General features: G+C 42.7%; 1 protein-coding gene across 1 annotated transcript in view; it reads right to left on the reverse strand.

The window, feature by feature from the left end:
* Positions 1-10,188: 10,188 nt before the first annotated feature.
* LOC134936105 (zinc finger protein 605-like) overlaps positions 10,189-14,781 on the reverse strand; it is a 74,003-nt gene continuing 69,410 nt past the window's right edge. Inside the window, exon 2 of the mRNA XM_063931019.1 lies at positions 10,189-11,900. Coding sequence (XP_063787089.1) covers positions 10,586-11,722 — 1,137 coding nt within the window. The 5' untranslated portion in view covers positions 11,723-11,900 and the 3' untranslated portion in view covers positions 10,189-10,585. The remainder of the gene's footprint in view (positions 11,901-14,781) is intronic.

Raw genomic sequence — 14,781 nt, forward strand, 5'->3', positions numbered from 1 at the left:
AATACACACTTGACGATAAAATGAGCGACGTCGTTAATTTCAGCCCTCATCAATGACGTCATATCGTCAAGTGTGTATGCATCAGACGACCACCGATGCGTGGCCCCGCGGGACGTTAACGACCCTCGCTTATCTGTGGAGCATGTATGCTCAATTTCCACTATCAGAGATGTCGTTCAATGTGTATGGTGTGAACGACCAACGACCAAGCCACTGTTCACCAGCCCTGTTCCCAGCTCATTATTTTAATAAACTGTTCAGCTTGGATGCTTCAACGATGAATGGTCTTTGGTCATTGGTAGTGTGTATGCTCATGTCGTTAGCTCAGCTGTTCAAGGGAAGTTCAAGGGAAGTCGTTAACGACGTGTGCATCGTCAAGTGTGTATGGGCCTTTAGTCTCTCTGGCTGACACGGTTATTTCCTCATATATTGCAAAAATGGACATAAAAACCTTGGTGTAAATTTTTCTTTTATTTCTAAATTGGCCCTAATTAAATCAATACGCTTATGTTTTATTATATCTTATATAATATTGACTTAGTGTACAAGTTTTGAGTACTAACAGTATTGTCTTGATGTAGTGTTTGGTTTGTAATATTTTTTAATTATGTCAACTTTGAGTATATATGGTTATTACATCATTAATTAATAAGTAGACACAGTTGATCTGCTTCAAAGTCATTAGACAGGTATAAATTCTGGATCACGGAGAGGGGAAGTATCCGTCTTGAGGAAGTTTCCGGTTGCTAGGAGACGAAACGCGTTGACGCCCACTCTCTGTTACTCAGCTCTTCATTTGGTGTTACCCGCTGAATTAACACAGCTTACGGCCCGTCACAGCCACAGCTCATTGCCGCACGTTCTCTCTATCACTGGCCGGGTGAGTTCCGTCTGACCTCCGCTGCGAGGCCTAATACCCATCATCAGGAGATAATTTTGCGGCGGCCACACTCACCGTCGGCAACCAATGCTAATTGAATTTGTAGAGACGTGTGCCATTTCCCGGGAAGGCGGCAGACACCCGATGTCATTTAAACAGTGATACAATGATGTATTTCTACACCACGTGTATTTTACCATCTTAAAGGACCCTGACTGCACTTTACTACAGGAACCAGCACGTGGGTAACTATTACAGGTTGCACTTTTCTTCTGTTGCAAAAAATGAGACTGTGAATATTCATTTCGGGATATATATACATCAACACACTGGGACGCCAGTGTTCTCACTTTTGTTATCACCATCTGAAAGAGCTTATATTGATCAGTTTTTATTGCATGCTGCATGCTACCTAATACTTTATCAATTATAGCTTTCATGTGATAATGAGTTAATTGCTATTAATTGCATGTTGATTGTGTGTCATAAATGTTGTTCTTAAGAGATATTATATAAATTGATTTATTTATACCTAAGCCTCACTGAGTCAATCTCTCTCTATGACAGACTGCACATGGTTTTTAGATACATTGTTTTCAAGCGCAGAGTATTCTTCCTTTTAAAAATGTACTTTTTACTAAACCAGAATGGATTATGCATTAAAATAGATCTCCAGAATGCTTTCCTTCCCATTTCCATACATCTATACAACAGTAGGTTACAATTTTATTGGAAAATGCTTTTATTCCAGCATCCTGTCATGTTATTTTGCTTCTCAAACACACCTTATAATTTACCTATTGGACAACAGTAGTCACCACATTTCTCCAACCATATGGAGTCTAGAGAGTGGTATACGTAAACAATGTACTAAAATCGTACACCAATGGGACTTAACAGTATCTTTCAGAATAGAATTGGCCTTTATCATAAACTGCTATAATAAGGCAGTCAACAGAGCAGCGGCATCTACCAGCAAGATCCCTAAGGTTGAATCATGATAATGCACCCCTTCTTTCCAGTACATGCTTTGAATAATGGAACCTGTCTCCTACAAAGAAATGGGGAGCAATAGAGAGATTGGTTCTGACTTTCTTGCCAAAGCCAACAATTTCTCTCAATGATTTAGCGGCACTAACCGGGACAAAGGTAGATCTCTCTTACACGTTTTCTCTCCTATGCAGGAACTCACTAGCTCTTCTGAGGTTTTCTTAAAACTTGTCACTGCTAGTCAAGCATACCTATCTTCCCATGTCATATCGGAGATATCCAACTGGAATTCTCTGTCAATTTCCAAATTACAGGCCCGCATTAGACCCTCTACTGATTTTAACGATAACATCAGATATGTCTCATCTGCAATAGAATAATTTCTCCCAACAAAGATCCATACAAGGAAAATTGTCATGGAAGAAAATACACTTTCTAAAAAGTACCTTAGAACTGAGAGCTGGTAAATAACTGTTGAATCTCTTTAACCTCTCTAGACACACAAGGCTATAGATCTGCTCTGGACAATATGACAGCTATGTCCTACATAACAGGATACAGGAAATCTTTTAATGTTCCTTTGCATGGCAGATTTGGACATTTTGCAGGAGATCAAAGAAAGGAACATAATTCTAAAAGCAATAAACCTGCATAGAACTATTATCTAACTTGCAGATTCCCTTTCCTATCTTTGACTGCCTTGATTTCCTTATTATCTATTATGTCTATTTCTAAGACACCGGCTTCCCTCTTAGCTTTAGCATTTGCAAATAAGAGGAGTTGAGCTTACCCTATTAGTTTTCTTAAACCATTTCTCAATCCCAAAAGTGTACCAAATTATTCTAAAGGGTCATACCAAAAGATCTCTTGTGTAGAATTCTTAGTAGAATTAGAAAAAGTAAAGATGATAAAGAACCAAACCATTATAATGTCTCCTGTTTATCTACTTACCTTGTTCTTACCCATTTGTTACAATATGCAGCAATTATTTATAAGTTGACAAAACCTTTCTGTACAGCTAAACCCAACACCCTTACAGGATATATTGTCACATGATAGTGTCTGGTATTGATATTTCTCAATTTAAAGGCCTCTCTTTACTTGGTGACACTGCTTCTAAAGCTGCTTCAAGGTCTTGCCATGTCAGCTATCATGCACGCTGCAAGCTAGTCATCTGCACGTGCATTGGCAAATTACTACGGAGACTGGTGATCAGGAGGTTTACCTGCTATACCCTCCAATTAGCTTGAAGGGAAATTTACCGCACACACTGATATACCCTCAACTTTAATGGATATGACACTACTCAATGGCCACTTTTGAGAGGAGTTAGCAAAATGAAGGCACCTCAGAAGGTCTTTCCTTACAAATAATTATATACAAGGCCCATTTGTCATTAATGTGGTCATGTGCATAGCATTATTGGTGACTTGTGATGAAGAAAAGATTAGGTCTCTCAGAACAACCAACAGGTTTTGCTAGGTGGCAAACCTCCCGACGAACAAACAGTAGTTTGCAGGAATCTATGACCTGCAAACGTCCTTTGTTCTAGGGAATAGGATTGCCACCTAGCAACAGCATCCATCCCTCCCCTACCAAAAAAAAAAAATATCTTACAAAAGTAGCTGTTGCTCTCTGTTGGTTACTCTTCCAGACATTACTCTATTATCTTTTCAGGCCCTCTGAGGGACATGAATATAACAGAGTCTGGCTACAGAAGACCCTAGAAATTGAGAAGCCTCAATTTTTCTGTTTGTTTACTTGCAAAACAAAGGTTTCTTTATAATATTGTTTTGTCATCCATTTCTGGAAAACAAGACAAATAAAGCCAAAAAAGTCATTTCACACACAAGACTTTATTCTCTAGTTGTGTACACTTGTTACTCTAACTGCAATTGTGTAAAATTATAAAAAAAAGTTGTTAGAACTTCCATTCCTTGTTCTGCTTATATATATTATACAGTGCAAATATAACCAGAGTTAAAAGAGTGAAATATATCTCCATATGCAAAACCCGGCACTCACTAGGGAATGCGTGACCGCATAGATGAACATTACTGGTGTGCCTTCCTAGAGACGATTAATCCCACATACACGGCAAAACAAATGTGTACAGAAGAAACAAAACATTTATACTCACAGCCTGCCTGTTCTCCTGACCGCCGCCAGCAGCAGCATCGGGACCCGTCAGCACACTTCCGGCTTCCGGTCGCTGACGTCACCGGAAGCGGGGAACCAATGGGGACCTGCGTCGGAAGGGTAAGGGAGGAACACACAGTGCGCCGATGAGTCACCATAACAACCACATTAACAATCAAGCGTGACAACAACTAATAAGATGTGAGGAAAAGCCTCACAATAACACAATGTGACAACACAAAAATACAAACATAGTGACTGCACTTGATCAAGAAATTACTAATAAAAGTGACATAATCACATATGCAAAAATTATGTAAAAGCAACGCAGACCTCTGTATTAAATATGCAAAATTACCTCTCCAGATTAGTTTAAATGAATATACCATATTACAACCAGCAAATAGCACTAATGTTGTATAACAGCAACTAGAGGGAATTACTCTCAAGGAGAAAACTGCAGAAGATACTGGACTCTATGATAGCCCTCAAGCTGTTGCTGCAATTGGTTTAACCAGTTGGTATTGGTGTCTTGATGAAACGACGAAAGGTGCTCTTGTTCAAAACTAATGATTTTCTCCTTAACGCTGTTCAATTCCTTAGTGGCTTCCTCTATGACGAGGAGGATGAGATCCATCGAACATTTGTTGAGGATCGCGATCCACTTAGAACAGAAAGGAATACTGTAGCAACCAATCGTCGAAATGTTACGCATTCTGAAGCCCCTCGGGATTTGCTTATTTCTGTAGTATTCAGAGAGCGAAAGTCCATGATAGCGGAAATCCATTTTGCGTTTTTTTCAGTTTGAACCACTCTCTGAACAAATCCTCATGGGAGCCACTTGATCGCAAATCAAAGGAAGGTTCAGACAACAGAATATCATGTGCTTCAGCATCGGAGAAACAAAGTGTCTGCAGTGTCACATACCAGCATCTGGTTCACCAGGTCTGCTGCTGCACTGTTACCTACAGATCTGGTATTGGCGAGTATAGACGTTACTAGTCTATACACGTGTATACCTCATGACCTTGGTTTGGCAGCAGTACATCAGTTAATTTCCAATAACCCGGTATACACGGGTCCGGATGTATGTTTTTTCATTAAACTATTGGAGTTTACGTTAAAACATAACTACTTCCTGTATGATGGTAACTTTTTTCTTCAACAGGCAGGGTGTGCTATGGGGAGCCGGGTGGCCCCCTCGTATGCCAAATCATTGATGTATGTGGTAGAGGAGAAATTATTTTTTGCAGACCCCTGCATTAAACGGAGTGTGTTCAAATATTATCGGTATATAGATGATATCCTGCTTTTTTGGACAGGAGATCTCTCTAAATTAGAGGAGCTTATATCCCTACATAACATGTCATCTAGTCCGGCTAAACTGACAGCTAACATCAGTCAAAACCAGGTTCACTTTTTAGATGTAGATATCAGCATTGTCAATCATCAACTACAGACCAGTCTATATGTAAAACCCACTGATCGTAATACTCTCCTCAAGTATAACAGCTTTCACCCCCAGGCGACCATTGATGGCTTACCCTTCTCACAATTTATAAGGGCCTGTCAAATTGCAAGTGACCACAAGGATAGAGAGGTACAAGTAGACAACATTGCTAAAAAATTTCTAGCACGAGGATATCCGCAAAAGTTATTGACTCAGGCTAAAATAAGTGCTCTGGTGCTTGATCGCCAGGACCTTATTCTAGAAAAAGCACCTAAACAAAACAGCGGTGCAGCGGTTTCCTTGGGTAAATAAATATACTAGTAAAAGCAAAATTACCAGCAAAAGGGCCAAGCAGTTATGTCCCATTGTTAGCTCTGAGCCAGAACTACCATCATTACGTAATGCACGTTTGCTACCTAGTTTCACAAGGGGTCCCAACATTAAAGACCTTGTAGTACACACAGACATTACGGGGATGGGACAACCCAAACAGCATTTCCTCATGAGAAAGGGAGGTTGCTATAGGTGCATGGGGTTCACTATCTGTAGTGCCCTCATTACAGGCAATAAGTTTAGGCATCCCTACTCTGGTAAGGAATTCTTTATCAAACCTGCCCTGACCTATTCTTCAAAATTTGTTGTGTATCTGCTGTCATGCCCATGTGGTCTCCACTATGTGGGCAAGACAGAGAGACAATTTAAAGAGTGTATTGCCCAACACAGAACAGCGATCAGGGCGGCTCTAATCTCGGGGACCAGCGATCAGGCTGTAGCGAGACACTTTGCCTGTGCCAGACATAGCATGTCGACACTGAGGTATAGGATGATAGCACAGGTTCCCAAATCCTTAAGAGAAGGTGACCATGCTAAAAAACTCCTCCAACTAGAGGCTTGGTGGATTTTCACTCTCGACAGTCAACCCCAAGGCGTTGAATGAGTCGTTAAGCTTATCTTCCTTTATTTAGGTTTGCATACTAGATAGATATGCGAGTCTTTGAGTGTTTGTTAGTTTCATAGAGTCCAGTATCTTCTGCAGTTTTCTCCTTGAGAATAATTCCCTCTAGTTGCTGTTATACAACATTAGTGCTATTTGCTGGTTGTAATATGGTATATTCATTTAAGCTATCTGGAGAGGTAATTTTGCATATTTAATACAGAGGTCTGCGTTGCTGTTACATCATTTTTGCATATGTGATTGTCACTTTTATTAGTAAGTTCTTGATCAAGTGCAGTCACTATGTTTGTATTTTTGTGTTGTCACATTGTGTTATTGTGAGGCTTTTTCTCACATCTTATTAGTTGTTGTCACGCTTGATTGTTAATGTGGTTGTCATGGTGACTCATCGGCACACTGTGTGTTTCTCCCTTACCCTTCCGACGCAGGTCCCCGTTGGTTCCCCGCTTCCGGTGACGTCAGCGGCCGGAAGCCGGAAGTGTGCAGACGGGTCCCGGGCCTGCGGCTGGCGGCAGGTGGGAGAACAAGCTGGCTGTGAGTATAAATGTTTTGTTTCTTCTGTACACATGTTATCCTAATGACGGGGTGAGACCCCCCGAAACGTCGACTCATGACTTAAATAATTTTTCACTTTTTTAACCTAGAAGTGCCGCCTCATTTGTTTTGCCGTATTATATATATATATATATATATATATATATATATATATATAAAATAAGAATTTACTCACCGGTAATTCTATTTCTCATAGTCCGTAGTGGATGCTGGGAACTCCGTAAGGACCATGGGGAATAGACGGGCTCCGCAGGAGACTGGGCACTCTAAAAGAAAGATTAGGTACTATCTGGTGTGCACTGGCTCCTCCCTCTATGCCCCTCCTCAAGACCTCAGTTAAGGAAACTGTGCCCGGAAGAGCTGACACAACAAGGAAAGGATTTGGGAATCCAGGGTAAGACTCATACCAGCCACACCAATCACACCGTACAACTCGTGATAACTATACCCAGTTAACAGTATGAACAAAAAACTGAGCCTCATTTAACAGATGGATCATAACAATAACCCATAAGTTAAGCAATAACTATATACATGTATTGCAGAGAGTCCGCACTTGGGACGGGCGCCCAGTATCCACTACGGACTACGAGAAATAGAATTACCGGTGAGTAAATTCTTATTTTCTCTGACGTCCTAGTGGATGCAGGGAACTCCATAAGGACCATGGGGATTATACCACAGCTCCCAAACGGGCGGGAGAGTGCGGATGACTCTGCAGCACCGAATGAGCAAACTCAAGGTCCTCCTCAGTCAGGGTATCAAACTTGTAGAATTTAGCAAATGTTTAAATGTGTTTGAACCTGACCAAGTAGCAGCTCGGCAAGGGTGCAAAGCAGAGACCCCTCGGGCAGGCGCCCAAGAAGAGCCCACCTTCCTCGTGGAATGGGCTTTTACTGATTTAGGATGCGGCAGTCCAGAAGCAGAATGTGCCAGCTGAATCGTGCTACAGATCCAGCGAGCAATAGTCTGCTTTGAAGCAGGAGCACCCAGCTTGTTGGGTGCATGCAGGATAAATAGCAAGTCAGTTTTCCGGACTCCAGCCGTCTTGGAAACATACATTTTCAGAGCCCGGACTACGTCCAGCAACTTGGAATCCTCCAAGTCCCGAGTAGCCGCAGGCACCGCAATAGGTTGGTTCAAATGAAATGCTGATACCACCTTTGGGAAAAATTGGGGACGAGTCCTCAAATCTGCCCTGTCCATATGGAAGATCAGATATGGGCTTTTACATGACAAAGCCGCCAATTCTGACACACGCCTAGCTGAAGCCAAGGCCAACAGCATGACCACCTTCCACGTGAGATACTTTAGCTCCACGGTCTTAAGTGGCTCAAACCAATGGGATTTCAGGAAATCCAACACAACGTTAACATCCCTAGGTGCCACTGGAGGCACAAAAGGGGGCTGAATATGCAGCACTCCCTTAACAAACGTCTGAACTTCAGGCAGTGAAGCCAGTTCTTTTTGGAAGAAAATAGACAGGGCTGAAATCTGGACCTTTATGGACCCCAATTTTAGGCCCATAGTCACTCCTGACTGTAGGAAGTGCAGAAATCGACCCAGCTGGAACTCCTCTATTGGGGCCTTCCTGGCCTCACACCAAGCAACATATTTCCGCCATATGCGGTGATAATGTTTTGCTGTCACATCCTTCCTAGCTTTTATCAGCGTAGGAATCACTTCATCTGGAATGCCCTTTTCCGTTAGGATCCAGCGTTCAACCGCCATGCCGTCAAACGCAGCCGCAGTAAGTCTTGGAACAGACAGGGCCCCTGCTGCAACAGGTCCTGTCGGAGAGGCAGAGGCCATGGGTCCTCTGAGATAATTTCTTGTAGTTCTGGGTACTAAGTTCTTCTTGGCCAATCCGGAACGATGAGTATAGTTCTTACTCCTCTCTTTCTTATTATCCTCAGTACCTTGGGTATGAGAGGAAGAGGAGGGAACACAAACCAACTGGTACACCCATGGTGTCACTAGTGCGTCCACAGCTATCGCCTGAGGGTCCCTTGACCTGGCGCAATATCTTTTTAGCTTTTTGTTGAGGCGGGACGCCATCATGTCCACCTGTGGCTGTTCCCAATGATTTACAATCAGTGTGAAGACTTCTGGATGAAGTCCCCACTCTCCCGGGTGGAGGTCGTGCCTGCTGAGGAAGTCTGCTTCCCAGTTGTCCACTCCCGGAATGAACACTGCTGACAGTGCTAGTACGTGATTCTCCGCCCATCGAAGAATCCTTGTGGCTTCTGCCATCGCCATCCTGCTTCTTGTGCCGCCCTGGCGGTTTACAATGGGCGACCGCCGTAATGTTGTCTGACTGAATCAGCACCGGTTGGTTTTGAAGCAGGGGCTCTGCTTGACTCAGGGCATTGTAAATGGCCCTTAGTTCCAGTATATTTATGTGTAGTGAAGTCTCCTGACTTGACCACTGTCCTTGGACGTTCCTTCCCTGAGTGACTGCCCTCCATCCTCGGAGGCTTGCATCTGTGGTCACCAGGACCCAGTCCTGTATGCTGAATCTGCGGCCCTCAAGAAGATGAGCACTCTGCAGCCACCACAGCAGAGACACCCTGGCCCTCGGGGACAGGGTGATCAACCGATGCATCTGAAGATGCGATCCAGACCACTTGTCTAACAGATCCCACTGAAAGATCCTTGCATTGAACCTGCCGAAGGGAATTGCTTCGTAAGAAGCCACCATCTTTCCCAGGACTCGCGTGCAATGATGCACCGACACCTGTTTTGGTTTCAGTTGGTCCCTGACCAGAGATGACAATTCCTGGGCCTTCTCCCCCGGGGGAAACACCTTCTTCTGTTCTGTGTCCAGAATCATGCCTAGGAACAGCAGACGCGTCGCAGGAATCAGCTGCAACTTTGGGATATTCAGAATCCAGCCGTGCTGTTGCAACACTTCCCGAGATAGTGCTACGCTGACTAACAACTGCTCTCTGGACCTCGCCTTTATAAGGAGATCGTCCAAGTACGGATAATTATAACTCCCTTCTTCCGAAGGAGTATCATCATTTCGGCCATTACCTTGGTATTTTTATTTTCTAGCAAGCTCAGGAGAGCCCACTAGGAGCACCCAGCTCTGGCCGGGCACAGATTCTAACTGAGGTCTGGAGGAGGGGCATAGAGGGAGGAGCCAGTGCACACCAGAAAGTACCTAATCTTTCTTTTAGAGTGCCCAGTCTCCTGCGGAGCCCGTCTATTCCCCATGGTCCTTACGGAGTTGCCAGCATCCACTAGGACGTCAGAGAAAATTAATTTCTTCTCAGTGTTTGCCTTACCCAAGCCTCACCAGTACTGTATACCTAAATAAATGGTTCAGTCAGTTTAGATCTAAATGTGTAGGTATTACTCTCCTTTGTTCCAACACACACAATATTCACCCACAGTTGTTCTGGTTATTGGGATTGCTACCAGTAAGCCTGGAAAAATCTGTATCTGTGTTAGCCCCGCCCAGCTGCTAGTGTGCATGTGACCTGCAGGCAGGTTAGCGATTTAGAAATTTCACTTGCCTGCCTTACAGCGGAAAATCAGGATGCTTACTACATAACCCACCAGCTGTTGCTAGGTGGCAATCCTGTTCCCTAGAACAAAGGAAGTTTGCAGGTCATAGATTCCTGCAAACTACTGTTTCTCCTGTGTGACTCCTCTGATGTCCAATAAGAAGTGACTTCCGGGAAAAACACTTGCTGCATTCACAACATTCAAATGGTTTCTCTCCAGTGTGAACTCTCTGATGTATAATAAGAGTTGACTTCCGGGAAAATAACTTGCTGCATTCAGAACATGTAAATGGTTTTTCTCCTGTGTGACTCCTCTGATGTATAACAAGCTCTGACTTCTGGTAGAAACACTTGCTGCATTCAGAACATTTAAATGATTTCTCTCCTCTGTGACTCATCTGATGTATAACAAGAGATGACTTATGGGAAAAACACTTGCTACATTCAGAACATGTAAATGGTTTCTCTCCTGTGTGACTCCTCTGATGCTTAACAAGATGTGACGTCCGGGAAAAACACTTGCTACATTCAGAACATGTAAATGGTTTCTCTCCTGTGTGACTCCTCTGATGTATAAGAAGAAGTGACTTCCGGGAAAAACACTTGCTGCATTCAGAACATTCAAATGGTTTCTCTCCTGTGTGACTCCTCTGATGTATAACAAGAGATGACTTCTGGTAAAAACACTTGCTGCATTCAGAACATGTAAATGATTTCTCTCCTCTGTGAATCCTATGATGTATAACAAGAGATGACTTATAGGAAAAACACTTGTTACATTCAGAACATTCAAATGGTTTCTCTCCTGTGTGAACTCTCTGATGCTTAACAAGATGTGATGTCCGGGAAAAACACTTACTACATTCAGAACATGTAAATGGTTTTTCTCCTGTGTGACTCCTTTGATGTATAATAAGAAGCGACTTCCGGGAAAAACACTTGCTGCATTCAGAACATGTAAATGGTTTTTCTCCTGCATGACTCCTCTGATGTGTAAGAAGAAGTGACTTCTGGGAAAAACACATGCTGCATTCAGAACATTCAAATGGTTTCTCTCCTGTGTGAACTCTCTGATGCATAAAAAGATGTGACTTCTGGGAAAAACACTTGCTGCATTCAGAACATGTAAATGGTTTCTCTCCTGTGTGAATCCTCTGATGTATGATAAGCTGTGATTTATATGTAAAGCTTCTGTCACACTCGGAGCACAGATGTGGTCTCTCTCCTGTGAGGCTCATCATGTATTAGATAAAAACTTCTATCCAGAAAATGAAAATTGTTTTCTTGAACCCTCCAGAGGCTTCAGAAGAAATTATATCTTTAGTTGGCTAGATCAGGGAACAAGGAGCCTTTCCACGTCGTCTCTTTCCACAGCCTTTTCTTCTATTCTTCGTGGGACTCCAGCTCCTTCAGTTACCCCTAAAAAATAAATAAAACAAATTGTTATTCAATAACCTGAAGATCACCCTTGTAAATCAGTTTTAGTTTTATATCGTATAAGGAACATGATGTATCGTTATGTAAGTTGCCTAATTTCTGGGCTCCCATTTCCAGTCAGATGTGCAGTACAGAGACCACTTTCCTCCTGCCACAGATACAACATATATATTATTTATTATCATCATCATCATCATCAGTTTCTTATATAGCACAGTTACGTTGTGCTTTACAATTGGAAATAACAATGATATAACAAAACTGGGTAATAAACAGTCATAGAGGTAGGAAGGCCCTGCTCGCAAGGTTACAATCTATAGGGAAATAGGCATAGATACACAAGGATGGGTGCAGTCTATTGCATAGTAGTTCACCAGATTGCAAAGGTTCTTGGTGGGCTGCATGATATGGTCACACAGCAATGTTGAACTGGGGTTGGGAGGAAGGCAAAGTGAAGAATGTGAAGACAAGTGAGGATGTGTGTGGACTGTGTAGAGTGGATGCAATTTGATAGGAAAGTTTATGAAAGGTATGTGGGTGGTTCTGGAATTTGATACGCTTGCCTGAAGAGGTGAGTTTTCAGGGAACGCTTGAAGGTTTGGAGACTTGAAAAGAGTCTATTGTGCATGGTAGGGCATTCCACAGAGTGGGTGCAACCCAAAGAAAGTCCTGCAATCGTGAGTGGGAGCGAGTAATGAATGTGGATGAGTGATGCAGATCTTGGGAAGAGTGAAGAGGTTGGGTTGGGAGATATTGATTGGTGTAGTTTGGTTAATGGCTTTGTGTGTGAGTAAAAGTATTTTATATTGAATACGGTAGAATACAGGTAACCAATGGAGAGACTGACAGAGTGGATCTGCAGACGATGAACGTCTAGTGAGGAAGATTAGTCTAGCAGCTGCATTCAGAATGGATTATAGCGGTGAGTCTCATTTTGGGAATACCAGTTGGGAGACTATTGCAATAATCAATGTGGGAGATAATGAGAGCATGGATTAGAGTTTTAGCAGTGTCTTTTATAAGGTATGGTCATATTTTGGATATTTCTTTAGAGGCATGTAACATGATTTTGAGAAAGATTGAATGTGGGGAACAAAGGAACGATCAGAGTTAAGAATGACACCTAGGCAGTGAGCTTGTGGGGTAGGGTTGATTGTTGAGTTTTCAACAGTGATAGCGATATCAGGTTGGTACCTACTATTGGCCAGTGGAAATATAATTAACTGTTTTTGAAATATTAAGTTTGAGGTGGCGAGATGTCATCCAAGATGAAATGGCAGAAAGCCATTTAGTGACACGGCCCAATACAGATAGAGACAAATCAGGGGAGGATAGGTAGATTTGAGTATCATCTGTGTACTGATGGTAAACTAATCAGCTCTTTTGGATTTCAGTATCAAGAGTTGAGGTATAGATTGAGAAAAGCAGATTACCTAAAACTGAGCATTGCGGTACTCCAACTGAAATAGGTAGTGAAGAGGAGGAAGATTCAGAGAAGCGAACACTGAAGGAGCGATTAGATAGGCAGGTTAGGAACCAAGAAAGGGCTATGTCTTTTTAAGACCTAGAGATTGTAGTGTTTGTATGACAAGAGTGGTCAACAGTGTCAAAGGCAGCAGATAGATCTAGAAGAATAAGAAGTGAGTAATGGCCTTTAGACTTCGTAGTGACCAAATCATGAACCACTTTAGTCAGTGATGTCTCTGTGGAGTGTTGGGAATGGAAGCATGACTGAAGTGGGTCCAATAAGTTGTGTGAGTTAAGAAAGTATGTGATTCGAGTGTAGGCAAGTCTCTCAAGTAGCTTAGAGAGACAAGGGAGCTAAGGCATGGGTGAACATTCCGAGTTGTTCGCTCATTGCTATTTTTAGCAGAATTGCGATCAGGCTAAAAATTGGCATTTCTGCGCATGGTACACAGCGCGCATGCGCTAAGTACTTTCACACAAAACTGCAGTTTTACATAAGGTCGAGCGACGTTTTTCCATCGCTCGAGTGATCATAGTGTGATTGACAGGAAGTGGGTGTTTCTGGGCGGAAACGGAGCGTTTTCCGGGAGTGTGCTAAAAAACGCAGGTGTGCCTGATAACAACGCAGGAGAAGCTGGAGAAACGGGGGAGTGGCTGGCCGAACGCAGGGCGTGTTTGTGACGTCAAACCAGGAACTAAACGGACTGAGGTGATCGCAGTGTAGGAGTAGGTCTGGAGCTACTCAGAAACTGCAGGGAATTATTTAGTAGCAGTTCTGCTAATCTTTCGTTCGCTATTCTGCTATGCTAAGATACACTTCCAGAGGGTGGCGGCCTAGCGTGTGCACTGCTGCTAAAAGCAGCTAGCAAGTGAACAACTCAGAATGAGGGCCATAAGGCTGTAGTTTGAGAGAATTTTGATTTTTCAAAATAGGAGTAATCACTGAATGCTTGAACAAAGAAGTAAAAATATATAAAACAAATCAAATTATAATAAAAATGATGTAATCAAATTGGAATGAAATGACAGTTAGGCAGTATCCAATTAGCTGCAGTATAAATCGATAACTTATCACAAATGCAATCATTAGTAGTCCGTAATGGATACTGGAAACTGTAATTTAGTACTGTGGGGTATAGATTGGGTCCACTGGAGCCTGGCACTTTGAAAAACCTTTAGTGTGTATGTGTTTGCTGGCTCCTCCCCTCTATACCCCTCCTACCAGACTGTGTCTAGGAAAACTGTGCCCGAAGAGACTGATATACCACGAGAGTAGAAACAGACAACAGCGGCGAGGCAACAAGCCAACACACAACCAGAATCAACAAAGAAGCGCTAACCGGAACAGAGGATAGCCACATCCATAACAACAAGGATAGCAAAGCAATCCCAACAT

This window comes from Pseudophryne corroboree, chromosome 6, assembly GCF_028390025.1.
Source record: "Pseudophryne corroboree isolate aPseCor3 chromosome 6, aPseCor3.hap2, whole genome shotgun sequence".
Classification (NCBI taxonomy): Eukaryota; Metazoa; Chordata; class Amphibia; order Anura; family Myobatrachidae; genus Pseudophryne; species Pseudophryne corroboree.